General features: G+C 37.2%; 1 protein-coding gene across 1 annotated transcript in view; it reads left to right on the forward strand.

Moving 5' to 3' along the window:
* Positions 1–26,685, forward strand: part of Ptprq (protein tyrosine phosphatase receptor type Q) — a 189,302-nt gene that overhangs the window by 115,656 nt on the left and 46,961 nt on the right. Inside the window, exons 28-33 of the mRNA XM_048418794.3 lie at positions 3,405–3,591; positions 8,127–8,371; positions 10,415–10,481; positions 14,213–14,371; positions 15,676–15,898; positions 19,208–19,281. Coding sequence (XP_048274751.3) covers positions 3,405–3,591; positions 8,127–8,371; positions 10,415–10,481; positions 14,213–14,371; positions 15,676–15,898; positions 19,208–19,281 — 955 coding nt within the window. The remainder of the gene's footprint in view (positions 1–3,404; positions 3,592–8,126; positions 8,372–10,414; positions 10,482–14,212; positions 14,372–15,675; positions 15,899–19,207; positions 19,282–26,685) is intronic.

The following is a 26,685-nucleotide window of genomic DNA, read 5'->3' on the forward strand; positions in this document are numbered from 1 at the left end:
TATCACACAGGCAGGCTGCTTGCTTCTTTAGAGATTCTGTATTCTTTCTGTATTTGGGATGCAGTCTAGGTCAGGGGCAGGAAACTGTAATGATAAATGGGGAAAAAAAATAAAGATAACCGATAAAAAACAGAGGAGGAAGTATAGCCAGATGAGAAATAATTGTAAGTATGTGTGATTGTTGAAAACTCAACTAAACTCATGGTGGTGAGTGAGAATGTGATTCAAGGATGATGGCGGGGGGGGTATTACTTGGAAACAAGAGGGACAAATCTGAGAAGGGAAGCAGTGAGTACATCACAGACATGAGTTTGAGAAGCCTGGGAGCGAATCTTCTGCATGCAGCTGCATTAGCCGCATGCATGTGTGGAGCTCATGGGAGAGAAATGATTGTTACTTACTATAAGTATTATAAAAGTGTAGCTTATACTCCAGGGGCAGAAAAGACAAGCTGTGGAACAGGTAAATATATTAGTTCTTTAAAGGAGATACTTCTGCCTCAAAAGCCCTGCTTTCGTCAAAATCAAATGAGATTTTAATGTCTTCTCCCACGCATTCTTCTGTTTTTTCTTTTTTAGAGTATATTTATGAAGATCGTGGTACATTAATAGATAAAAACAAATAATGTCAGGGCCCTGGGAGTATTTATTTAATGCAAACTATCAAAAGATAATTATGAAAGACTCCTCATTAAAGAGGGAAATTATCCTTTAGAATTTGGTTGTGCTTAAAGAAAACAAAGAAGAAGTCTGAGGAGGATTTTATGATCTCATTGCTACAGCCCTCTTCCTGACCTTGAAAGTGAGCAAGTGGAGTAAGGGAAAGAAGGGTAGGAAGATGGAGAGGCACAGAGAGCAGCTCGGTGAATTCCACTAGAAGTTGATGTAGTTTGTGATTTCTTATTACCTTTATTCTCCGCGTCCTATACACTATGAGAAGAAGGAAACGAAAGTTTAGCTTCACACAGCTCCCATTCTAGCAGTCCACATGGCAGTATAAATAATAATAGGGAAAGGCATGAAGCTGTGGGGGAGAGAAAGAAGTAATTATAATTTCTGTGGTGAGGACAGAATATAGAGAAGATTCCACAGAGCAAATCAAACCCATGGAGAAACTGGGGGATTGGACATTACAGCAAACAGGAAGAGCAGCGGTGGGTCCAGAAGTGGAGCATAAATAGGCAGTAGAGCACATGCGTCATGATGTAATCCAACTAACTAATCTTGTCGTCTTCTGAACAAGTGGAACACATTGCATAGTTTATGATATAAAGAGAGTATTTTATATGATCAGAGCTCACTCGTCAAATTCCACGATAGATAGTTTTGAACTCATAAGAGACCTAAACTGAAATTCTATCTCATTGGCCCTGTGGCTATAGAGCTTGTGAGTCACCAGAACTCGATAAATTTACCTTCTGCTGGAAACTTCACTCTGTAGTAGGCAGGAGTATGGGACCCTCATACTCCTTTACAGTGATTGACTGTTATCTCTAAATAGTTATTATTGAACACAGTGATTGACTGTTATCTCTAGATAGTTATTATTGAGCACAGTGATTGACTATTATCTCTAGATAATTATTATTTGACATGAATAAGCCCAATCATAAGGAAAAAATAAAAAAATCCATATTTTATTAGAATTCAAGTGTTGATGACTAATGAAATACTCTAATATTTTGTGCCGTGGTTATTGTGCTTGATGGATAGAATTTGTATGTTGAAAGGTGTTTCTATCATTTTAGAGAAGTGGACTATCTCCCTCCACTTCCTTGTGTAATAAATGACCTTTTTATCTGTGATGCTGGTTATTTATTGGCCTTTTAGTGTATTTATCATAGCAGCATCTTCTTTAAGTTAAAATCTCTTACAAACCAAAATTTAGAGAAATGATTGAGTAATTCCAAAATTCATTTCTCAGTGTTCCAAAGGATGGACAAATTAAAAAGTATCTCTATATCCCTAACTATACATAAAGCCTGAAATACTCAGTGTGGCTACCTGTGAATAATATGCCCTAAAGGGTTATGCATTTTCTAAAATTTGTGTCAGGAAAATCCCTTCTAAATTTTTTATATGTGTACCTGGTGTGTGTGTGTGTGTGTGTGTGTGTGTGTGTGTGTGTGTGTGTGTGTATGGGCATATGTACACATTTGTGGAGGTCATCATTGGTTAGTGTCTTCTTCAGCTGCTTTCCACCTTATCATTTGAGACATATTGTACTGAACTTGCATCTTGCAGTGTGGTTGGACTGACTGGCAAATGGACTTATAGAGATCTAGCTACAATTGCTCCTCTACCCCAGTGGTGGAAGAACAGATGTGGTCTCTCCCATCTATCTTTTACATAGATGCTATGGATCCACCCTTAGGTTCCCATAATTGCATAGCAAGCACTTACATACTAAACCATTTACCCAAAGACTTTCTATTTAGTACTAAAAGCTTTAGCCATGTTTAATGTCTAGAGTGATGGACAAAAACTTCTATCAAAGACAAACTATATTTAAACAAAACATGTAGCCACATCTAATATGCCTAAAGATACCTCATTTGTGCAAGCTTCATTTATGGTATTCATAGTTAGCTGTGTCCATCACCACTGTTCTATCTAGCAGTTGTAAGCTAGAAGCTTTTCTATCTGTAATTATGACCACAATTTTTAAATGAATATGCATGCAATAGCAATTACTGAAATAAAGAGGCTGCAGGAGCATAAATCTGGAGAGTGAGGAGTGGTATGTGGAAGGGAAGGGAAGGGAGAACTGTTGTAATTATAATCTCAAAAACAAATTAGAAAAAAATTAGAAGGACAGAAAATATCAGTGTGTATTTCAGAAAGTTGTCACAATTATTATTCAGTTAGAAAGTACATAAATACAATTGTACTATCTATACCTTCTTAATTATGTTATAAAGCATAATTTACAGAGTAATTAAACAAACATCAAAATCCCCATGCCAGCCACTTTAGATCTGATATTTATAAATTCTCAAGAAGATAGGATAATTTAGTATTATCACCATAGTAGAAAGTGAAAATGCACAAGTAGCTTCCCAAATGAAGTTAATTGACCAATTTGAAATTTGAATGCTGGGTGATTGGGCACCAAAACCTACATTTTTTTCTTCCATACACTATTGAAATGGACAACAGTTTCAATGACTCTAAAAGTAACTTTTGCTTATTCAATTGGTAGGTTGGTTGATTGTGGTGGGTTGATTACATTCTCTGACTTTCAACTATTAAAATAATCGCAAATGAATTAACTGTTGCCATAGTACTTTGGATTCCTGAGAGTGATCTGATTTCAAAGCGAATGAATAAACGTTGGCCAGATTAATATATACCCGTACCTTTGGACTGTTATCCGTCTTAATCACTAACTACTTATTCCCATAGGTAGATAATGATGACTTTAATGTTTCCTTTGTGAAGTCAAATGACGAAAACAAAACAATAGAAATAAATGACTTACAAGTATTCACAAGGTATTCTGTGGTGATCACAGCATTTGTCGGAAATGTTAGTGAGGCGTATGCAGAAGGGAAGCCAAGCGCGGAAGTGATCGTCACTACTCTGGAATCGGGTAAGGGATAGTTCCCACCTTCCCTAACAATTAACTGCAGATTGGCTGCTGGTCTTTTTTTACAGTTCCTCTCACTCTTCTGGAGAAAAGATATGTGCGACGAGACCCTGACAGAACCCAAGAAAATCAAAACCAATGGTTCTGTAATGGAGAAAATTAAAGTTTGCTTATACTATGGGATGCAAAGTGGGATGTGTGGAAGCTTCAGTCCTTGTAAATATGGAACCAAATTAAATGCAGCCCTCTGTAGGTTTTTGCATTTGTCAAATCTGCTGTTCTAGAAATTGAATTACTGTGCCTACCAGGTCATTCATCTAAATGTTTTCAGCTAGCAGTGTTCCATCTAAAAATTTCACTTTGATTTTGTCGGTCCTGATTTTTTTTTAATGAAAATTGACTGGTAGTATTAAATAATCTGATATTAGAATCAGGTCACGTATAATCGTTACCTTAGTCAAGTGACATACCCTATTATGGATTGTTTCATAAATGTCAGAATCCAGGAAGATTTCCTCTAGTTCTGTAAGCAGGGTCTGAGTGAATGAAAAGACCATAAAAGTCGGTAGGAATTGAATGTGGAGAGTGAATCTCCCAGGGTCTGCTTGCCCATCTTCTCCAGTCTCCCGAGGTTCTCTGCCACCAGATATGTCACGGGAAATATCAGGTGAAGGGTTGTGTCACTGTGGTGTATTTGTTGCTGTCTCTAAGATACACAGAGGAGGTAGAAATATTTTTCTCTTGTTTCTTTACTATACTGTTTTTCAATAGTTACTGCAAAGCGAGGACTCTAATTTGCAAGGTCCTTTCTCTTCTTTGTGCTAAGATACCATGTGTTTCTGTTTTACTGCCAACTATCTATTTTTGCCCCTATATTTTGATTGTGCATTTCACACTTCTTCCTCACGCTTCTTCGTGAGCAAAGTTGGTGAATACACTGGCATGTGGTCATGGTGTGGTCATGCCCCCACAGGTTGCATATCAGACATTTACATTATGATTCATAGCAGTAGCAAAATTGTAGCTGTGAAATAGCAACAAAATGCTGTTATAGTTGGTGGTCACCACAACATAAGGAACCACATTAAAGGGACAAAGCACTAGGAAGGTTGAGAGCCACTGCACCAGAAGGTAGCTAATAGTGCTACCACCAGAAGAAGAAAAAAAAAGTAAGCTACGCGTCTGAGAATAGAATTTATGATGCAAAGGCTTGAGTCATTTTGGGATAAGAAAGCGTTGCCAACATTGAGAGATTTCCATGCCTCATCCAGCTTTAAGCCTGATTCTCGATTTGCAGAAACACTTTCTATATAAAAAAGGATAAAATTCTTAAGTAATGTAAATATGTAAAAACGAGTACAAAAAAAAATTCTGTTTAAACCAAACCAAGCTTTAGTTTGTCTGTAAAGCTTTCTACTTAACGTGGGATTTTTCACAAAGTGATGAATTTTCCTGCTTGTCTTTCTTACTCATTTTTATTTGTCTGCATTTGAGGGGTGCTGCAAGATTCTATCTACAAAGAAGTGTCAAGTTAGCCGAGTTTGAGCGTCTAAACTGTGAGGCCACATCTTATGTCTTCCTCGCAGACAGTTTTGGCTGAAAGGAAACGTTTCCGTATCATGCAGATGACAGTAGACTACAAATCCATTTTGATGATGTGATGTAAAGTAAAATTCTCTGTAATCCTAATGTTTTTTATGTATCTCTTTATTTTATAATTTATTATGACTGGTGACATACTAACCTGTTTTTTGAAGGTGATTTGCTTTGTTTTAATAAGGGAGCATTTTATTGGCATGGGGTATCAATTATACAGAGTAATGAGTGTCATGGTGACAGTTTCTCACATGCTTAAACATTAGTCATCTACAACTTCTTTGACCTCCTCTTTGTGATTGTCCTCCTTTCTATAATAATCTTCTAACAGAAAAAAAAATCTTTAAATTTTAGTTATTTCTTTAAGGATTCCATGCAATGAGCTTTGATCATATTTGACTCCATACCTCCACTCTTCCTAGGCACACCTCTTTCTCTCTCTCTTTTTTGTGCCTCAATTGTAATTTATTTACTTATTTATTATTTCATTTATTTATTAAGAATTTCCACCTCCTCCCCGACTCCCTTTTCCCACCCCCTCCCCACCTCTCCCTTCCTCTCTAGTACTAAGAGCAGTCAGGGTTTCCTGCCCCGTGGGAAGTCCAAGGTCCTCCCCCCTCCATCCAGGTCTATAAAGGTGAGCATCCAAACAAACCAGGCTCCCACAAAGTCTGTTACGCCATTTTCTGCCCCCATCTTATCAAGGCCAATTTGGTTGCACAAGTATTCTTCGATTGTGTGTCCTTCTACTGGAATGCATTTAACTTATCATGGCCCACAATTTTACAGAAAACTGATCCTTTCTCTCCCCGCAGCTAACTGTTGTCGATAGCGCCTTAGCTAGGGATGGGACATTGTGCCCAATCCCTTCTTCATGCTGAAATTTTGTCTGACTTGGACTTTCACAAGCATGTGCACGCTCTCGCAACTAGAACACATTTATATGTGCAACTGTCCTGCTGTGTTTTTATTTTAATATATGAACTGGAATTTTATAAATTCCAGCAATTAAAAAATCCAATTAGAAACATGTTAAAAGACATAAAAAGATATTTCATCCACCAGAAGGTATGGTTAGAAAAGAAACACATAATAAGATGAAATTTCCAGACCATTAGTCTTAGCATAAAGGCAAATTAAACCAACATCATGTAACCATGTGTCTACTGAAACAGAGCTAGATAATAATTTTAAAAGTGGTGATAATATCAAATGATGGCAAAGATGTAAGCTGAACTCTGACACTTGTCAGTGGGAATGTAAAGTGTGATAGACACATGGAAAAATATTTGGCAGTCTCTTGTAAAACTAAACATGTACTTCCCATATGGTCAAGCAATTAATAGTCAACGATGATCAGAAAGAATCTAAAACTTCTGTTTATAGATGCACGGATAGTAATGGCAGCCTTACTAGGGATGACAAAAGATAAACAGCACAGATGTCTCTCCATGTTAAACAAATCAATTAAGTCACAAAATGGAACACTTCTTGATGACAGTCAGGGCTACTGTCCCTTTCTCCTAAGGTTGGAGACTACATCTGAGAAGATGACTCAGAGGGTACAGATATTTGTCACTAATAACCAGAGCTCCATCCCAGAGGTCCACGTGTTGGAAGGAGGGAAAAAAATCCTGCAAACTGTTTTCTGCCTTTCAAATGCTCAACATGGCACCCATATGATCCCCCATCAAAAGAGAGAGAGAGAGAGAGAGAGAGAGAGAGAGAGAGAACTAGAGGAGGAGACTATGCCTTTGTTTCCTGGCCACCCAAACCCAAATAATCACATGAAAACAATATTAATTACAACACTATTTGGCCGATGGCTCAGGAATATTTCCAGCTGTCTCTTACATGTTAAATTAACCCATTTTTATTAGTCTATATATTGCCACGTGACCGTGGTGTTACCTCATTTTCTATGTCCTGTTTTCTTGGTGGTTGGCTATGTCTTTCAACTTCAGCAGCTAAATGGCATCTGCATGACTCTGTCTTCTTTCTTCCTCCATCTCTGCTTGGATTTCCCACCTTGCTATATTCTGCCCTGGCATAGGCCAAAGTAGCTTCCTTTTTAACCATCGGTAATAAAACGTATTTGCAGCATACAGAGGGAAATCCCACATCAAATAGCTTTTTGAAAAAGGTTGAAATATTGAGATACATAAATACACACACACACACACATATATATATATGTGTGTGTGTGTGTGTGTGTGTATATTCCAGTGAACCTCAAAGCCTTCACACTATTGATATGTTGGAAATGACAAGACAACAGAGATGAAAAATTTCTATTACAGGGAGGCATGTAATAAAACACAAAGGCATGGAAGGTAAGAATTCTTAAGTGATGGGCTAGTTCTATCTTTTTCATGTTAGTAATTGCAGGAATCTATTTACGGCTTACAAGTCCATAAAAGTGAATCACACACAAAGCCATGAAAACATTGATGATAAATAGAACAAGGCCTGTCATCTAGTTAACAGTATTACATATATGTCTGTTCTCTGGCATATATAAATAAAGCTGAATAAAGGCATATGCAGTGTCACCACGGGGAAATGCAGGAAGGTTACACGGGGCTCTGATCCTCTTGGGGACAGCTTCCTATGAATCTGTTTTATTTTTGAATAAAGGGATTGAAGAGTTGAGGAGGCATGTCCTGTGAAAGGTGGTCTGCTGATGGGAAATAGGGGGTTCTGGCTTTAATCTCTAATAGTAAACACAGAGCGGCTGTACAAGGCAAATAAACAAACTGAAGTACCAAGGGAATTTCTAGGAATTAAAGTCAGTGTGCTTGGTCATTTTTCTAGTTTCCAGAATACATGATTTTGGTAATTACACATGATAATGTATAATTAGTCTTTTAAAACACAAGTGTGAAGGAAATACATTTTATATTGAGATGTAAAAATTACAACTGTCAACTTTTCATTTCTAGTGCCCAAGGACCCACCTAACAATATGACATTTCAGAAGATACCAGACGAAGTAACAAAGTTTCAGTTAACATTCCTCCCGCCTTCTCAACCCAACGGAAATATTCAAGTATACCAAGCGTTGGTTTACAGAGAAGATGACCCGACTGCTGTCCAGATTCGTAACCTCAGCATTATCCAGAAGACGGACACGTCTGTCATCGCAGTGTTAGCAGGATTGAAAGGTGGACATACGTACAACATCAGCGTAAGCAGCCGCAGCTTTGCGCTGCCCAGCCAGTTTGTAAAGCACTGTGAAATACGTCTGCAAAACACATGTCAGCCTATTTTCTTATAAAAAACACAGCAAGTACTATTAGCTGAAAACCTTTACTAGGAATAGTGAGAATGCAGAAATAAAGAAAGAACATGAACGTTAAACATAAAGGAGTAGTGACATGCAGAATCAAAGCTGCCCTAAGGAAAACTATAAATGGATCATGCAAAAGTGAATTTTTAAGAAAATCGCTAGAACAGGCCATTTTTGTCATTTCCTTTCTCTAAAACCTTTGATTCTGCTGTATGTTAATAATAATTTTACAAAGCATGTGAGACATGCACAAACATGTGTGCAGGTTCACATGTATGAGCATATACCCAAATTACTTTTTCCTATGCCTATTTTGTATCACCCCTTAGGGATTATAAGCAAAATTGTTTTGGTTCAAAAACATCACATTTCAATAACCTATCATCCATTATAATAATCCCTAGGATAGTTTCCCTCCCTTGTAGCTATTCTTAGTCATTATCAATTTATTTATAAGAATATTGTTCATAATAGATAAATACGTTCCTCGCTTCAATTTTGTATCTTCCTGAGGTTCTTGTTCCAATTCTAGTAAAGTTTAATGAAATATCTATTAGAAAAATGAGTGGTCATTTGAACCCAAGTTCAAATCCTGGTTTTTATATCCATCTGGGAAACTTCTTCAAAAGTTGATTCACAGTCCACTTTTACAAGTTAAAACTTGGGGATAGGAATGGAAACTTTTGCAGAACATGTTGGGAGGAACCGATATTTACCGTGATAGTATAGAAAGAAATATCAGTGTGGCTGCTGGAAATAAGATAAAAGAAGAAATAAATCAAAGGACAGCTGGTCTCTAAAGGAAAAATGTAACTATTTGCAAGTTTAAAGGTTAGCATTTTAGGATATTAAAGTTTATCATGAATATTTGTATTTATAAAGATGTCTAAGTAACTTCTATGCATCCTATTATTTAAGAAATACTTTCTCTTTTATCACCATACTTTTCATTCATCACCACAGTTTAAGTCATATGCTAAAGAAATAAATAATTGATGTTGAGTAGTTCCTTTTTAAAAGTTACAGATAACCCCAAATTTTTATTCAGTTATTGAAACTGAAGTTCATAAGATTGGTCTATTTAATATAGCTACCATATACCATGTACTATATTATAAGTTCATTTCAGCAAAAATATTTCCAAAATATTGACATAATGAAAGGATGGACCTTTAATATATAAAATGAGTTTATTCCAAAGAATATATTACATATGCCAAGTTGTATTTACTAATTACCAGGAAGTTGGACTACTCTTGTGGTCTTTGTTTTATTCAGCTAGCTGAGGTGAAGGCAGGGACTCTGGGTCTTCAGCTTCCTGAGCGCAAAGCTAATTGAAAGGATTCCCATTTGTGTAAATCACCCTCTGTGTACACAAACAGAAATGTTTTATGAGTATATGCTGCATTATGTAGGCTATGCATCGGATACTTTGGGGCAGGGGTGAAGAAGGGCATAAAGGCCAACTTTCAGGAGGGTGATTTAATACAGGAAAATGGGGAGGCGGGAGGAGTTGGGTTTCATCCGACACAAAAAGAAGATCTTGAATATGGATTTAAAGGAGGGCAAAATGTGCTAGCTACAGAGAGAAGTAACAGATGTTAGAGTCGAGGGTGAGGTAGGCTAAGCACGGTGGTTCTCTACTCTTTTCCTCCCATGGGTTCAAATGGCAGCCAGCCATCCTGGTCTTGGTGCTGGGACCTTTGTGTCAGCATTTAGTCTCACGATTTAGTTCCAGAATATTAATTGTAAGAAATTCTTGATCGTTCATGTTCTTCTGATCTTTATGGTACTAAGCAGGTTTGAGAAAATATAATTCATAGGCAGAAACAATTGTTTTTTAAAGGAGATCATTTTTTTAATTGTTTTTAACCATGCTCACTTGCACATGCATAGACAGAAGAAGGCTTGGAGTCGTGATAAAGCCTTTCTTTGTTTCAGGTTTACGCTATCAACAGTGCTGGCGCTGGGCCAAAAGTGCAGATGCGAATAACCATGGATATTAAAGGTACAAATGAACTGCCTTCCGTTAAACTGTTGTTTTCTTAACCAGATGGTGATTGCAATCTGAATCACATGCAGGAGGCCAACACTTGCTTGATGCGTATGCATGTGATGTGCATGTATATTAAGCAACAGTGTGTGCATATTAAAAGTATGGTTTAAACATCAAAATGAAGTCGTAAATTATTGTTGAAGAGGATGTCTGTCCTAAAGGTTGTTACCTAAACTTTATTTTAATTGGAAAGAGAGTTTTTAAAATCTCTGTTTGTGTTAGGAGTTGAATTTTGCTCAGGTGACTACCGAACTCCTTTATAACCAACCTTGTAATTTTAAGTTTAACCTAGAGCTACCGCTTCATTATTTTGGCAAGTATTTTAGTAAAGTTTCCTCTAGCAAATAACCATAAGATCCCAAAGAGGAATTGAAGTCCATTTGACCAGAAAATACCTGCCTAGATATTGAAATCAAGCATTTTTTTGCTACCTCTATCACATAAGGAATACTAAAAAATGAAAGAAGACAAAAGATCTCAATATGTTTAAGAAGACCCTCGTCCAACCTTAATAAGAGGGTCTATGCCTAGTCTTATTGTAACTTACTATGCTGTGTTCAGTTGATATCCCTGGAAGGCCTGCTCTTTGCTGAAGGGAAATGAAAGAGGAATGGATCTAGGGAAGAGGGGAGTGGAGTGGATGTTGGGAGGAGTGGGCGGAGGAAACAAAATGAAAGCAAAAACGAAAATCCCATAAGGATTTGTTCCAGAATACCTGTAGTAGAGTTCCACCAAGCATGTCTTTCTAAAGGGATTCATAATGCCCCTTTCTTTGGAAGGTACAGTGGAATACGGTGGTTGGCGAGCAAGCCTTTCAGTCTAAGTAGGTAACTCTTGAGACTGAATCCTTGATTGGTCTTTTGATATCCATTTGTATTTGGAAGATCATCTCAACATAGTCTAGAAACATAAGTCTGTACGTGGTCTCAACAAAGTCTAGAAAGTGCAGGTTCTATTAGTTTCTACCTTGTAGATTGCCAAAATTAAGGATTAAGAGTGAGTGCATTTGAAAAATCCTATAAACAATACCTGAAACTTGTTATTATCAAGAGTATGAGGTAGGCAGGAAACCCTGACTGCCCTAAGGGACGAAGAGGGAGGAGGAGAGGGAGTGGGGGGAGTGGGAGGGTGTTGGGAAGAGGGGCGGAAATGGAAACTTTTATAATTTAATAAAATTTACTTTCAAAAAAAAAGAGTATGAGGTAGTTGTTGTCAGATGCAATTTTACATTTAATCTTTTAATAATGACTAATAAGTTTAGGTGTGTTCTTATTTATAATTCTTATTTATTTTATTTGATAAATTCTGGAGGAGTGTTTCAGTAGTTAAAGCACATGATGCTCCTTCAAAGCTCAGGACTCAGCACCTGCTTTGGGTGGCATATTCACTTCAGTTCTGGGTTCCAAAGCCCTTGCTCTCTTCATACTGGACTGGACAGGTCCCTTCATGCACACTGTGCACATACAGACAGGCAGGCATATATACACATACACATTAAGTTTTTTGATCAGTAACTCTCTATCTTGGAATATACAAACACATAAGTTGCTTCAGCTGTATTGTTTTTCATAAAATGACTTTAGAAAGAACAAAGGAGAAGTGAATCCATACCATCAATTTTTTTGGCATCACTTTGTATAGACACACATATATACAAACACAGTGTACACAATATTTCTTGTTTCCCCCAAATTTCCCATTTTACATGTTTCACCCATCTCCATACCAAAATGCATCTGCCTCCACTCTTCATACAAAGCCTGCAGAGAGATACAAGGGCATGGGGCTGTGCTGAAGTCCCATAGAGAAAACTCGTCCTTAGAGCTACCTGTGATTTTTCTTAGCTTCATGGTGTATTGAATTAGAAGCAGTCACGATATTCTTATCTGATAGATAATACACAGTTGGATTGTGGCACTCCAATAATGACTTCCTGTTACGGAAATTTGTCCTTGAGGACTGCCGGTAACCTCACTGAGGGTTCAGAAAAGAAAAAGTCCCAGGCCTCTTCCTGCTAAACCCCTCTCTCTATTCTGTGACGGCTACATCAGGCATTTGTAGCTGAAGGCTCTTGCAACCTACTCCTGCACTTTGCCTCTTTCTTTGTCACAGATTTTACTCTCAGTGAACCTCATACGTTCCCAGTCTCATCCCAACCTTGACTTGTCAGAATAACAAAGTGGTGTATCAACTAAGAGATGTGCTTTTGAATCCAAGGCACAAGAGTGAGTCAAATACTCAACTCAAAAGGTTTTATTCATATCATGATATTCAGATTTTACATCTGTTGGCTCAATTCTCACCAATTAAAAGGAAACAATATTGCAAATATTGTGAAAATGTTCAGAGATTCTTTCCTTCATTTTTTTTTTAAAGATTGAAGTCTGGGTATGTAACTTTCACACATTAAATATGCATATGTATACATACATGTAAGCACATACACAGCTATTAGAAGAACTGAAAGCAGCAGAAACCCAAAAAATGTTGGTTTGGAAATTTTTGTATATATTGATGGCAAGATATTAAATATTATGATATCTGTGACACTATCTTAAAATATCTACTAATGATAAAGACAAAATATTTTATTACACAAACGTCATGACCAAGGTTCAAACTCCCAGATCTCATGTAAAACTCAAGCAGGCATAGTGACTGCTTGTAACCTAGCACTCTAGTTACAGAGGTTCAGGATCTCTGGGATAAGTTGGCTACCTAGACTACTGGATTCTTTATGGTTCTAGTGAAATAAGTCAAGAGTGAACAAAGCAGACATGAAATATCAAATTGAGGCTGCGTCAAGAATGTACATACTTATGTGTACACATCTGTACAATTGTGTACCTATGCACAACCATTACATATATACCACCCCAATACACACATAAAATGCACATATCTTTAATTCCACTATTTGGAATATCTTCTATAAAAATAACAGGGCAATCAAAGTCAGCTGTTTGAGATTACTTATTACAGAAAATGCTGAAAAGTATTAAAAAAAGTAAATTTTTGCCCTTGGATGATGAAGAAATATTATTAAAGAAATAATATTGAAGAAATATTATGCAGCTGAACCACATACTGTAGCCATTAAGAAGCAAGAGTTAGCACTGTATCTCTGTCTGGGGAAGATTCACACAAGAAACCAATTTACAGGGTAATTCTAATGCCTGGTGTATCTGTACTTAAAAAACTCAGTAGTAAACAGTTTGTTACATATCAATCTGAAATTGTACCTGATAATATGGACATTACCCAAAGGGAGCCTGTTATCCAGGTTTTGACATGGATTGCCAGTAAAAAGAAGTTACTATGAAGAGGAAAGAGATTAATTAACCAAAATACAAATGTGAAGAAAAAGAACACACAAAAAATGTGATTGAGATATTAATAATTTTTTGAAAATTATTTGTGACAGCATTTATGAATTGTTTTTAATCACATGAAGAAGAATTGCATGTCTGAAAAATGGTACCTGGTCTCCAGTTTCTCAGGAAAATCTCAAATATATAATTATACCTTTATGAGATAATAATTATTGTTTATTTTCTGTACTCAAAGACAACTATGTAGTTTGCATGTGCTGTCACTTTCTATGTCAGTTAGTTCCATGAAATGAAAATGTGAAGTTTATTCTTTTATGCTCAGAAAAAATAGTCATATTTTACTGTTTTTAGCTCCAGCACGACCGAAGACCAAGCCAATCCCTATTCATGATGCCACAGGAAAACTGCTTGTGACGTCAACAACAATTACAATCAGAATGCCGATATGCTACTACAATGATGATCATGGGCCAATCAAAAATGTCCAAGTGCTTGTGGCAGAAACAGGAGGTAGCTCAGCTTCAGTCTACCTTGGGAGACTGGGGAATGTGAATTTCTAAATACTAAGGAAGTTCGACTCAAAATTATCAAGTAAAGTTGATTCTAACTAATTTAAGGTTATCAATTATCTAACTAATTTAAGGTTATAAATAGACTATTGATATTATCAGTAATTATATTAATAACTTACATCAAAAATGCTGTTCTCAAATGAGAAAAGGGCTAATCATGATGTGTGATCTATTTATTGCGCTTACTGGTTGGAGTAATTTGATTTGACCAAGATAAAACCTTTTATTTTTAGCTTTTGCCTGTCATTTGTTTTTTATATATATATAATTTTTATCTAGTGACATATTTTTCTCTGCTCCCCACTCTTCCTCAGCCCTCCCCTTCTACCATCTCCCATGTTCCCCATGCTTCCAATTTACTCAGGAGATCTGGTCTTTTGTACTTCCTATGTAGATTAGACCCATGTATGTCTCTCTTAGGGTCCTCTTTGTTATTTAGGTTCTCAGGGGTTGTAAATTGTAGGTTAGCTTCTCTTTGCTTTATGTCTAAAAGCCACTTATGAGTGAGTACATATTATATTTATCTTTCTGGATCTGGGTTACCTCACTCAACCCAAATGCCCCTCAACCAAAGAATGGGTAAAGAAAATGTTATGCTTTTATGCAATGAAGTGCAAATAGTCAAAATAATAATAATAATAATAATAATAATAATAATAATAATAATAATAATGACATCTTGAAATTTGCAGTCAAATGGATGGAGCCAAGAGAGAATCTTAATAGTTTCTTTAGAAATATGAACATTAGTGACACATGACTGATGAACATTTTTTTGTACTTTAGTGATTCTCAACCTTCTTGAGAATCAAGACCAACTTGAAGTAATGCTGTGACCCTTTAATATCATTTTTCATGTGGCAGTGAACACCCTCAATCATAAAATTACTTTTGTTGCTACATCATAATTGCAATTATGTTACTGTTATGAATCGTGATATTAATATCTGAGGTGCAGAATATCTGATCTGCAACCCCTGTGGAAGGGTTGATCAACCTCCATGGGGGTCTCAACCCATAGCTTAGGAACCACTGTTCTGCTTGTTACATCAGCACAACTATAGCACTTCAGATTGCTGTGTGGTGGAGGACTGTCCAAGTTCATAAACTGAATGGTCCCGATGGTCCATGGCAGGACTCTTCCTGCGTCTAGAATTCTCTAACAGAATTGTAAAATGCTGTGTTAATGTGAAGATACCTTCAGTGTGATTTGCGGTGGGTGTCCTTTTTCCCTTCTTCTAGCTCAGCAAGATGGAAATGTGACAAAATGGTATGATGCATACTTCAACAAAGCGAGGCCGTATTTTACAAATGAAGGATTCCCTAATCCCCCGTGTATAGAGGGAAAGACGAAGTTCACTGGTAATGAAGACATCTATGTGATAGGCGCTGACAATGCCTGTATGATCCCTGGCAATGAAGAGAAAATTTGCAATGGCCCTCTGAAACCGAAAAAGCAATATTTGTAAGTATAGTTTATATCAACTGTGCGCGACACTACACATTCGTTAATGTATGTCACCTCTCTGTCAACCCATCCTTTCATCCTTCTGATGAGTGATGGAATCTCCCTTGGATACTGGGCCTGATTGTGCATGCACTGGGAATGATTAGCTGGATGAGGCATTGTCTATCCATTGCAAAGACATACAGATTTATGGGAAAGATACACAATCCTGAAAGAAAGTATGATTTGATGTGATAAGTTGTTTAAAAGCAATTTGAGACATATGAGGAGAGCATACAATGTGAAAGAACTTAGTTATTTCTGTAATTAATAGTGTTATTGATGTGTTGGAAATCAGTGTTTTGCTTTTTTGCCATAGATGATGTTGTATATAAGCTTTCAGAAACAATCTTGTGGTCTTTCAATTAATTAAGGTTTCCTTTTTTGATACTAATACCAATTCTTTCTCTTTTATCCCAACAAATACATGAATGATTGCTTTATTAATTTTTGTTGAATTCATTGATATTATTTGCTATTTAATGCAGATATTATTATATAAAAGTTGGCAGTTTAGAAGATAATTATCTTAGCCTTGATTTTTCCAAATCTTATTGTTATTACTAATTTTTAAAAGTAGGTGCTCATACTTCAGCATGCTAGTTAAAATGATATTATATTCCTTATGAATGTTTTTGACTGAATGAGAGTTAGAAAATTTAGAAAAATTTGGCAAGTGAAAAATAATGAGCTGCCCCTCCCCATGCCATATTAATAATATATTGTCTACTTCCTCTTCCCTGGGGGGATTCATATATCTCTCTTAGGGTTCTTTTTGTTTCCTGTCTTTTCTGCGGTTGTGGACTGTAGGCTGGTTTTCCTTTGCTTTATGTCTAATAGCCACTTATGAGTGAGTACATACTGTGTTTGTCTTTCTGTGTCAGGAAAAGATGGTAGGGGAGTGGGGAGGGAAGAAGGGGGGTGGAGAGGGTGGAAGGGAAGTTGGGGGGGGGAAGAAGGGAAGTGGGTAGAAAACATGAGGGATTATGAAGATCCAGTTGTGTGAAGGACTGAAAGGGAGAACAAGGAAAGAGATACCTTGAAAAAGGAAGTCATTATGGAGTTAGCCATTATGGGATTCCCAGGTACTAGGGAAATTTTCAGGAATCCACAAGGATGACCCCGGCTAAGAATCTAAGCAATAGTAGACAGGGTACCCAAAATTTCCTTCCTCTATACTCAGATTTATGTCTACCTTAATTGTAATCATAGAACCTTCATCCAGTATCTGATGGGAGCAGACGCAGAGATTCACAGCTAAGTACTGGGCCAAACTCCTGGAGTCTAGCCATAGAAAGGGAGGAGCAATATTACAAGCAAAGGGGGCAAGACCATGATGGGGAAACCCACAGAAACAGCTGACCCAAGCTAGTGGGACTGACTGCTGGGGAACTCGCGTAAGACTGAACTGGACCCTCTAAATGTGGGTGACAGTTTTGTGGCTTGAACAGTGGGGCGACTAGCAGTAGAATCAGCATTTGTCCCTAGTGCATGAACTGGCTCTTTAGGCCCCATTCCCTATAGAAGAATACTGTGCTCAGCCTAGATACAGAGGGCAGGGCCTTAGTGCTGCCTCAAGAATGTGACAGACTTTGTTGACTCCCCATGGGCGGCCTCACCCTCTTTGAGTGTGGGGTGGAGAGAAGATGGGGGAGTGGGAGGATGGGAGAGAAAAGGAACTGGAATCTGTTTGTAAAATAAGATTGTTTTAAAATTAAAAAAGAGAAAATCATTTATTATCAAAGGCAATTAGTTTAAATTTTGGTTGTTATTTGAACTAAACATAATTTTCAAAATGATAAAATTTCATATTTACTCTTCATTGTTTTTTGCATATTGTTTTCTGAACAGATTTCTTTCATAATAGATGCTATCATAAGAGTTTGATAATGCTAGAGAAAAATCATGCACTGTAATTTGTTTTATGAATTTAAATGGTTGTTGTGTTTTAGTTTTCAAGTTGGGTAATTTTAGGTGTCTTCAAGGTTGATCTTCTGCATTGTTTGTCTTTTATATTTGTAAAAATGGGTAAACACCACTAGTCGCATAATGAACATAGCAATTGCTGTTTTTAACTTGTGTATATGTGAACAAAACAATTCTATTTAATCTTTGTTCTTTGATTCTGCAATATTTCCAAAAATAAAATACACTAGTTACCATGCTTCATATTTTTAATTACAGTAGCCACATTGTTACTCATGTTAAATTATTCCATCTAAACATATCTGTGAGTCAGACTATCGGCTTGATGTTCTTTGACTTCTGTTACTTGATGAGTTTGGTCAAATCCCAACTCATTGTCCCATAAAATTCATTGAGCCTGAGAGCAATTATTTATTTGATTAGATTAAAGTATAGACGTTTTCTTATTATAACTTCGTCTTAAGCTCATGTCTTATAATTTATTTTTCTTGAATAAACTGTTAATTTTCAATACTTATTTGTCAAAATATTTCCAGAAAAGATAATGGGATATGAAAATTGTTTTTCTTGTATAATTTTAGAACAATGTTTTTGATGAACATAAACACAAAAGTTCTCAATAGAATACTTTCAAAATGAAACAACAAAAATGTCATCTCCCCTGATGAAATAGGCTTCATCCTAGAAATGTAGGAATAGTTCAACATAGATAAATCAATAAAAATAACTTAAAACATAAATTCAAGGACAGAAACCACATTGTCGTCTCATTAGTTATAGAAAAAGTCCTTTCTATTCTACAAAAACAAGCATTCATTCATTCATGATAAAGTTCTAGTGGAACCAGAGGTACAAGAGATGAACTTCAGCATAATAAAAGCAATATACAGGAAACCTATAACCAATGTCATCCAAAACAAAACAAAACTCAAAGCATTTTCACCAAAATTAGGAATATGACAAGGTTTTCCATTTTCTCCATACCTATTAAACAAAGTGCTTAATGTCTTAGCTCGAACAATAAGACAAGTGAAGGGGTTAAAGGGAATCAAAATTGGAAAAGAAGTCAAAGTATCATGATTTTCATATGATATGATTATATGTATGTATATACATATGTATGTATATATGTATGTAACCTTTAATATTCCACTAGAAAACTCCTAATACTCGTAAATACCAGCAAAAACATCATCAAAGTACAAAAATAGAAAATTAGCACATAAAATTCAGTAGCTTTTCTAAACACAAATGACAAACGTGTTCATAAAGAAATCAAGAAACAATACCACTCATTATGGCCTGAAAATTATCCTAGAATGAATTTTTTTTCTTTTATAGGTTTAAATTTAGAGCCACAAATGTCATGGGACAATTTACTGACTCGGATTACTCTGACCCTATTAAAACTTTAGGTAAGATTTTGTAGTTTAGCTTATTTCTAGTTTTTCTTTTTTATGTTTATCCATGTGTAGCATCTGTGCATACAGATATTCATGTTTGCTTGTGTGTGGGTGCAAATGTATATGCAGGTGAGCATGCATTTGTGTTGATACGCATGTGAAGGCTGGAAATTGATGTCATGTCTCTTTCCTTCATTGTCTACTCTGTTTATTGTGAAGGGGCCTCTTGATGAATTCAGAGCCTTTAGATTTTGCCAATAGTAGCTATCTTGTTACCTCCAGGGGTCTTGTGTTGGGATGACAGGCCATCACCGTGCCCATTAATCTTTTAACATGAACTCTGGGGATCTGAAATCTGGTTCTCTTCCATGCAAGTCAGACACATTAACCACCAAGATATCCTTCTAGCCTCTACCTATGATTTTAATGTAGTTATATGATGGTAACAGTTATTAAATGTTTGGTAAATAAATAATCCAGAGCTGCATAGACTTTGGTTACAAATGTATCTTAAAGATAATTAACCTTTTTAAGAAAAACTGATATTTACAACTTCCTTTTAAATGATAGATGCTTCAACTATTCACATCTGACTATAAATTTTTTTGAAGTGTTTGTTTCTTGATGATATTCAAAATAAAAAAGTATTTTGTTCTTTCAATATATAGCTTACACTGAAAAGTTCTTCATAAGAAAGAAAGCATATAATAATGTTTTACCTTGAAAAAATCTCAAAACTACAAACTTTTCTTTTCTTTCGTTGTATTTTCATTAGTGTTCTCAATCCCATCCACACAAACTGGACCTAAAAACACAGTTCAGTTATATGAACCCGTCTGTACCATTACAAGAATGATACTCTAACTTAGATAGTCTGCATCAAGCATACCTCCTAGACTCATTTCATGCAATAGCTGTCAGATCCTTAAAAATTATGTTTCAGTTTGGATCTGTGTTTTTCTATCCGTGTGATTTTCAATCTTAAGAGATATTTAATAATGTTTGGAAGCACTTTGGGTTAAAATAAGGAACTGGAAATGGTGGTAGGTGGCGGTGCTGGTGCTGCTGTTGCTAATGCATACACAGTGTTTCTATTCATGGCATCTGAATTTGCACACTGCCCAAAGCAATCCACGATGTCAGTTGTATCCAGAATAAGAAGCCCTGGCTTAGGTGTCAATCTTCACTCCAATTTACATATGAGGAAACCAAAGCTCACATTGCTTAAGTCATTAGGTGTTTGGCCGGAATTTCAGTGTTTCAGGTCAGGATTTCATGACTCCCATGTGATGAAAGTAGGTTTAAGACCTGAATTTAAATCTTAGCTCTAAGACTTAAAATAACAACTTTTGTTAAGTATGTTTTCTTGTTAAAAATCTGAGGATATATGAGAACTTTAAAAAAAGTTCTAAAACAATAATGTGTAAAGATTAAAATTGTAGTTCTTAGATTATTCAATGTTTAATGACTTCTAAAATTTTAGATTTAGTTTTATGTGTGTGTGAGAGAGTGTTTCATCTACATGTATGTATGTGTACCACATGTGCGCTGGTGCCCAGGGAGATCAGAAGAGAAAATCAGACTTCATGGAATTGGAGTTGCAAATGCCTGTGCACCATTATGCGGGTGCTGGAACCAAACCAGGATTCTCTGCAATAAAAAAAAAAAAAAAGTCATGACCGCTGAGTCATCACTCTAGCCCCTAATAGCTTCTTTTGATGGGTCATAATCAAAGACTTTTAAAGGATTTTTAATTCATCCACTCCCTAGAATTTCACTGAACGCATCACAATTTGTTTTTAAATTTACTTATTTATTTATTTATAAAAATTTCCACTTCCTCCCCTCCTTCCAATACCCTCCCATTCCCCCCTCTCCCTCTCCTCCTCCCTCTCCAGTCCTAAGAGCAGTCAGGGTTTCCTGCCCTGTGGGAAGTTCAAGTTCCTCCCCCCTCCCTCCAGGTCTAGGAAGGTGAGCATTCAAACGGACTAGGATCCCAAAAAGCCAGTACATGCAGACAAAACAAGACCCAGTGCCATTGTCAATGGCTTCTCAGTCAGCCCCCATGTCAGCCACATTCAGAGACTCCAGTTTGATCACATGCTCATTCAGTCCCAGTCCAGTTGGCCTTGATGAGCTCTCATTACATCAGTCCCCTTATATCAGTGGGTGAACGCACCCCTCGCGGTCCTGATTTCCTTTTTCATGGTCTCCCTCCTTCTGCTCCTCATTTGGACCTTGGGGGCTCAGTCCAGTGCTCCAATGTAGGTCTCCATCTCTATCTCCATCCATCCTCAGATGAAGGTTCCCTCTGATACTGCCTTCCTTGCTCACGTTCTCCCTCCTTCTGCTTCTCATTTGGACCTAGGGAGTTAAGTCCAGTGTTCCAATGTGTGTCCCTGTCTCTATCTCCATCCATCACCAGATGAAGGTTCTATGGTGATATGCAAAATATTCATCAGTATGGTTGTGGACCAAGGCCCGTTCAGGCACCCTCTCCTCTGCTGCAGTATTGAAAACAGCTTGGTATTGGCATAAGAACTGAGAAGTCGCCCTATGGAATCGAATAGAAGACCCAGATATTAACCCACAAACCTATGAATACCTGATTTTCGACAAGGGAGCTAAAGGTATACAATGGAAGAAGGAAAGCATCTTTAACAAATGGTGCTGGCATAACTGGATGTCAACCTGTAGAAGAATGAAAGAAGATCCATATCTATCACCATGCACAAAACTCAAGTCCAAATGAATTAAAGACATCAACATTAATCTGACTACTTTGAACCTGATAGAAGAGAAAGTGGGAAGTATTCTACGAATTTTTAAATTATTATAGTAAGGCTTAAAATTTATAAATTACCTATCAAAATATTCAGGTGGGTTTATCTCTGGAAAATTACTTGAAAATGTGTGAAGTTTATGTATGGTGCTGATCTTGACCTATCAATACATCAAGAGGTACAATACAGTTCAGCGAGAACTGTCGGTGTGTAACAGTGGATTGTTCCACCCCTTTCAAGTCTGTCTCAGATGTGGAAGTGTTCACTGGCTAAAGAGCAAGCCTCTGTCACTTCTATGTAGAAAAAAAAATGCATACTGAAGAATTAAACCAAGAGATGTGCTACTTACAGGATTGTTTGAATAACAAATGTGTTATGTTAGAGAGTTTGGGTATAAAGCCATTGTTTTGGTTAACTGTACCTAATAAACATAATCCCGAGAAAGCAGGATGATTGGACTTGTGGTTTTGAAATTGTGTGAACATTTCCTCACTTGAGAGCTAATCTTATCATGCCCTTATATCACCACAACAAACTGTGTGCACTGTGAACAGCAGCATAATCAGAATTCAGCAGCAATTCCGGATGTTAAATATTGATGGTTCTGGTGTATTTATTGATGGAAGATAGAAGATAGACAAGATGCAGAACTCAAATAAGTTCTTTATAAAGAAGAGATGAACGGAGCTAGGTTTACAGTCTGGGTGTGAGGGAAAGTTACAACATCACAGATGAGAGCTGCCCAACTAAGGGGGACAGTCAAAAAATCAGGAACAGTGTAGTCCGAAGACATGGTTTCTTACATTTTTCCAAAAGGCATAATATATAACACAGTTTCAAGATACTTGGCAGTGTTTTGATTTGCATTTCTCCAATGGCTAAGGATGTTGAACTTTTCCTTAAGCATCCTTTAGCATTATGGATGCTTCTGTTGAGAGTTCTCTGTTTAGGTCTGTACCCCATTTTTTTTATTGGATTATTTGTTCTTTTGATGACCAATTTCTTGAGTCCTTTGTATATTTTGGGAAACAGTTCTTGATCTGATGTGGGATTGGTGAAGATCTTTTCCCATTTTGTAGGTTGCCGTTTTGTCTTGTTGACCATGTCGTTTACTTTACAGAACCTTTTAAGTTTCAAGAAGTATCGTTTATTAATTGTTTCTCTCAGTGTCTGTGCTGCTGGGGTTATATTTAGGAAGTGGTCTCCTGTGCCAATGTGTTCAAGTGTACTTCCCACTTTGTCTTTTATGAGGTTCACTGTGGCTGGCTTTATGTTGAGGTCTTTGATCCATTTGGACTTGAGTTTTGTGCATGGTGATAGATATGTATCTATTTTCATTCTTCTACATGTTGATATCCAGTTATGCCAGCACCATTTGTTAAATATGTTTTCTATATTTCCATTTCTTTATATTTTGCTTCTTTTTCAAAAGTCAGGTGTTAATAGGTATGTGGATTAATATCTGGGTCTTTGATTCAGTTCCATTGGTCCACCTGTCTGCTTTTATGCCAATCACAAGCAGTTTTCAGTACTATATCTCTGTAGTAGAGTTTGAAGTCAGGGATTGTGATGTCTCCAGAAGTTCCTTTATTGTACAGGATTTTTTGGCTATCCTGAGTTTTTTGCTTTTCCATATAAAGTTGAGTATTATTCTTTTGAAGTCTGTGAAGAATTTTTCTGGGGATTCCATCATACACCTGTAAGAATGGCCAAGATCAAAAACACTGATGACAACTTATGCTGGAGAGGCTGTGGGGTAAAGGGAACACTCCTGCATTGCTGGTGGGAGTGCAAACTGGCACAGCCCCTTTGGATATCAGTATGACGATTTATCAGAAAATTAGGAAACAACCTTCTTCAAGATCCAGCAATACCATTTTTGGGTATATATCCAAAGGATGCTCAATCATACCACAAGGAAATGTGGTCAACTATGTTCATCGCAGCACTGTTTATCATAGTCAAAACTTGGAAACAACCTAAATGCCCCTGGACCAAAGAATGGATAAGGAAAGCATGTATAAATGGAGTACTCCACAGCAGAAAAAAATAATGACATCTTGTAATTTGTGGGCAAATGGATGCATCTAGAAAACATCATATTGAGTGAGGTAACCCAACCCAGAAAGACAAATATCATAAGTACTCATTCAAAAGTGGTTTTTAGACATAAAGCAAAGAAAACCAACCTACAATTCACAATTCTAGAGAACCTAGACAACAATGAGGACCCTAAGAGAGACATACGTGAATCTAATCTACATGGAAAGTAGGAAAAGACAAGATTTCCTGAGTAAATTGGGAGCATGGGGACCATGGGAAAGGGTAGAAAGAGAGGGAAGAGGAAGGAAGGGGAGCAGAGAAAAATGTATAGCTCAATAAAATCAATTTTAAAAAATTTAAAAAGATACTTGTCAACAATGGCTTTCTCTTCATTTCGTATACTGCAACCAAGGGAGGGGGCTAAACAAGCCCCAGTTTCAGAAACACATACTGTTTGTGTTTGGAAAGATGACCACTTTCACCAAATCATCCAGAACTAATTCCTGCGTGCCCTATAAATGGGGGGCATCTTCAGCCAGTGAATGATGCAGGATGAAGGATGAAGCTTTCACAAAGGCCACAAAAGCAGTGACCAGTGGGACATAGACCAGACAGAGTAAACTGAGTCCCAATGGGCTGGTAGTGACCAAGAAGGGTCCCATTATCCAACGACTCAAAGTTCAGTGTAATATTCATATATCAGCGATGTAAGGAAAGCCTTTTGGATGCTTTCTTGGACTGACCTTTTGGGGACTCCCTCTTGATGGATAGTGGTTTTATAATTGGCTTTTGCCCTGTAATGTTTAAATGGCTATTGGAACAGTGACAGATGCGAGAGGAGGCCATTAACAGAGGCCTTGGAAAAGAAAAAGGACGCTTGGCAAAAGAGCACGGCAGAGAAGATGAAGTAGAAGGACTCGGAATGGAAATAACATTGATTTTCTCAGTGGTAAGAAAATGCCCACTGATGGAACGGATCCCTGAGCCCCTGGGGGCAAGCAAAGAGACATGGGTTTGCAAGAATACCTTTGCAGAACCAGATGATGACAACGGAAGCCTGAGTCATTTTCTGTCCCAGGTATGCTGTGTGTCAGTCAGGACAGATGACATCATTTCCAGCACACCAGTGGAGCCCAGCGCTGCCGACAAACCTGCTGAAGACATATGCATGAATGTAATCCTAGACGTCATGGAGGGAGGATCAGTCCCATCAAGGTTATCCAATCATGGGCAGATAAGCATTCATTTAGTAATATTTGCATACCATTGGCAACAAACACTGAACTGAATAGCCTATCAACTAACAATTCAATATTTGAGAGATTTGCCAAGTCTGTGCTTCAGCAGATCATGCTTGAGGTAATTGTCCTTCTCGTGGGTGTTAGCCTATAGGATTGAAAATAAGGGTTAAAAAAGAATCATCTTATTTATACCAACCTACTAAAAGGGTTAAAATTTAGTGAATATCTTGCATTGAGAGAACTCTTTATAGCATGTAGTAGTAACTGGGAAATGACATACATTTTACTTTAACTTACTTAATTGATTTTGTTTTTACTTTAGATTGAGTGCTAGCATTCTCATTTTCAACGTTTGCATGATTTTACTTTTACATCATGTACTTTCTCCAGCTTTTTCAATTTTCTTCCTAAGGCATATGAGTTTGAGGAGACTGTGTGTAGGCAAAGTGTGGTTTGTAAGATTTAATAGCAGAAGGTTTCTGTTACTTGAAAACCAGACATCTCTTTCTGTACCTAGCAGGGCCCTTGTCACAGTAGAGCAAGAAGACATCCTAAAGCCCATGGCAAAGGGACTCTCTGATGGCTTTCTGCTGTCATAACACTTCCCATTTAATTACTGTGCAAAACATGTCATGGTGTATTCAGGCTCAGAAAGAGAAGGGGGAGGGAGATTGTGTGTGTGTGTGTGTGTGTGTGTGTGTGTGTGTGTGTGTGTGAGAGAGAGAGAGAGAGAGAGAGAGAGAGAGAGAGAGAATTACTATGCCATCTGCACCATTAATAACGTTTTCTAAGGTCACCCATAAGCAGAGGGAATGTTCATCTACTGTAAGATGTGAGTCAAACCTCACAAACTCTACAGTCAGATATATTTACTATGCTATTCATATGTGTTGATTTTAGTTACCTCAAGATAGCTATGAACTTAACTTTGGAAATCCTATTTTTACAATGGCAATGCTAATTGATATCTACTTGATAAATCAACCGAGAGATTTCTTCAGATTAGGGGATGGCTGTGTGACTATGAAATGATTACTAATGAGGAAACCTGACAGTGTTGCTTAAATTAAAACCTGAGAAGCGGCCTTAGAAATCAAACCCTGTGTCCACTCTGTAGCATTCATTCCTACAGATAATACTAACTCATGAGCAAGAAACCTGACGCAGTGAGTTTTAACCTAGCAAAGGCATGGGCAGCATCAGCTTTCCGATCCAGGCAGTGTGACTCAGGCCAGTGTGGTGCTTCTAACTACTGTACAACACTATGGGGGGGGAAACAAAATAGACAAAAAACCAACACATCCTGATGCTGCCTCCAATTTCCTTGTGCCCGAATGGATGCCTCTGCT

The sequence above is a fragment of the Myodes glareolus genome, chromosome 26 (genome assembly GCF_982192425.1).
Source record: "Myodes glareolus chromosome 26, mMyoGla1.1, whole genome shotgun sequence".
Lineage (NCBI taxonomy): Eukaryota > Metazoa > Chordata > Mammalia > Rodentia > Cricetidae > Myodes > Myodes glareolus.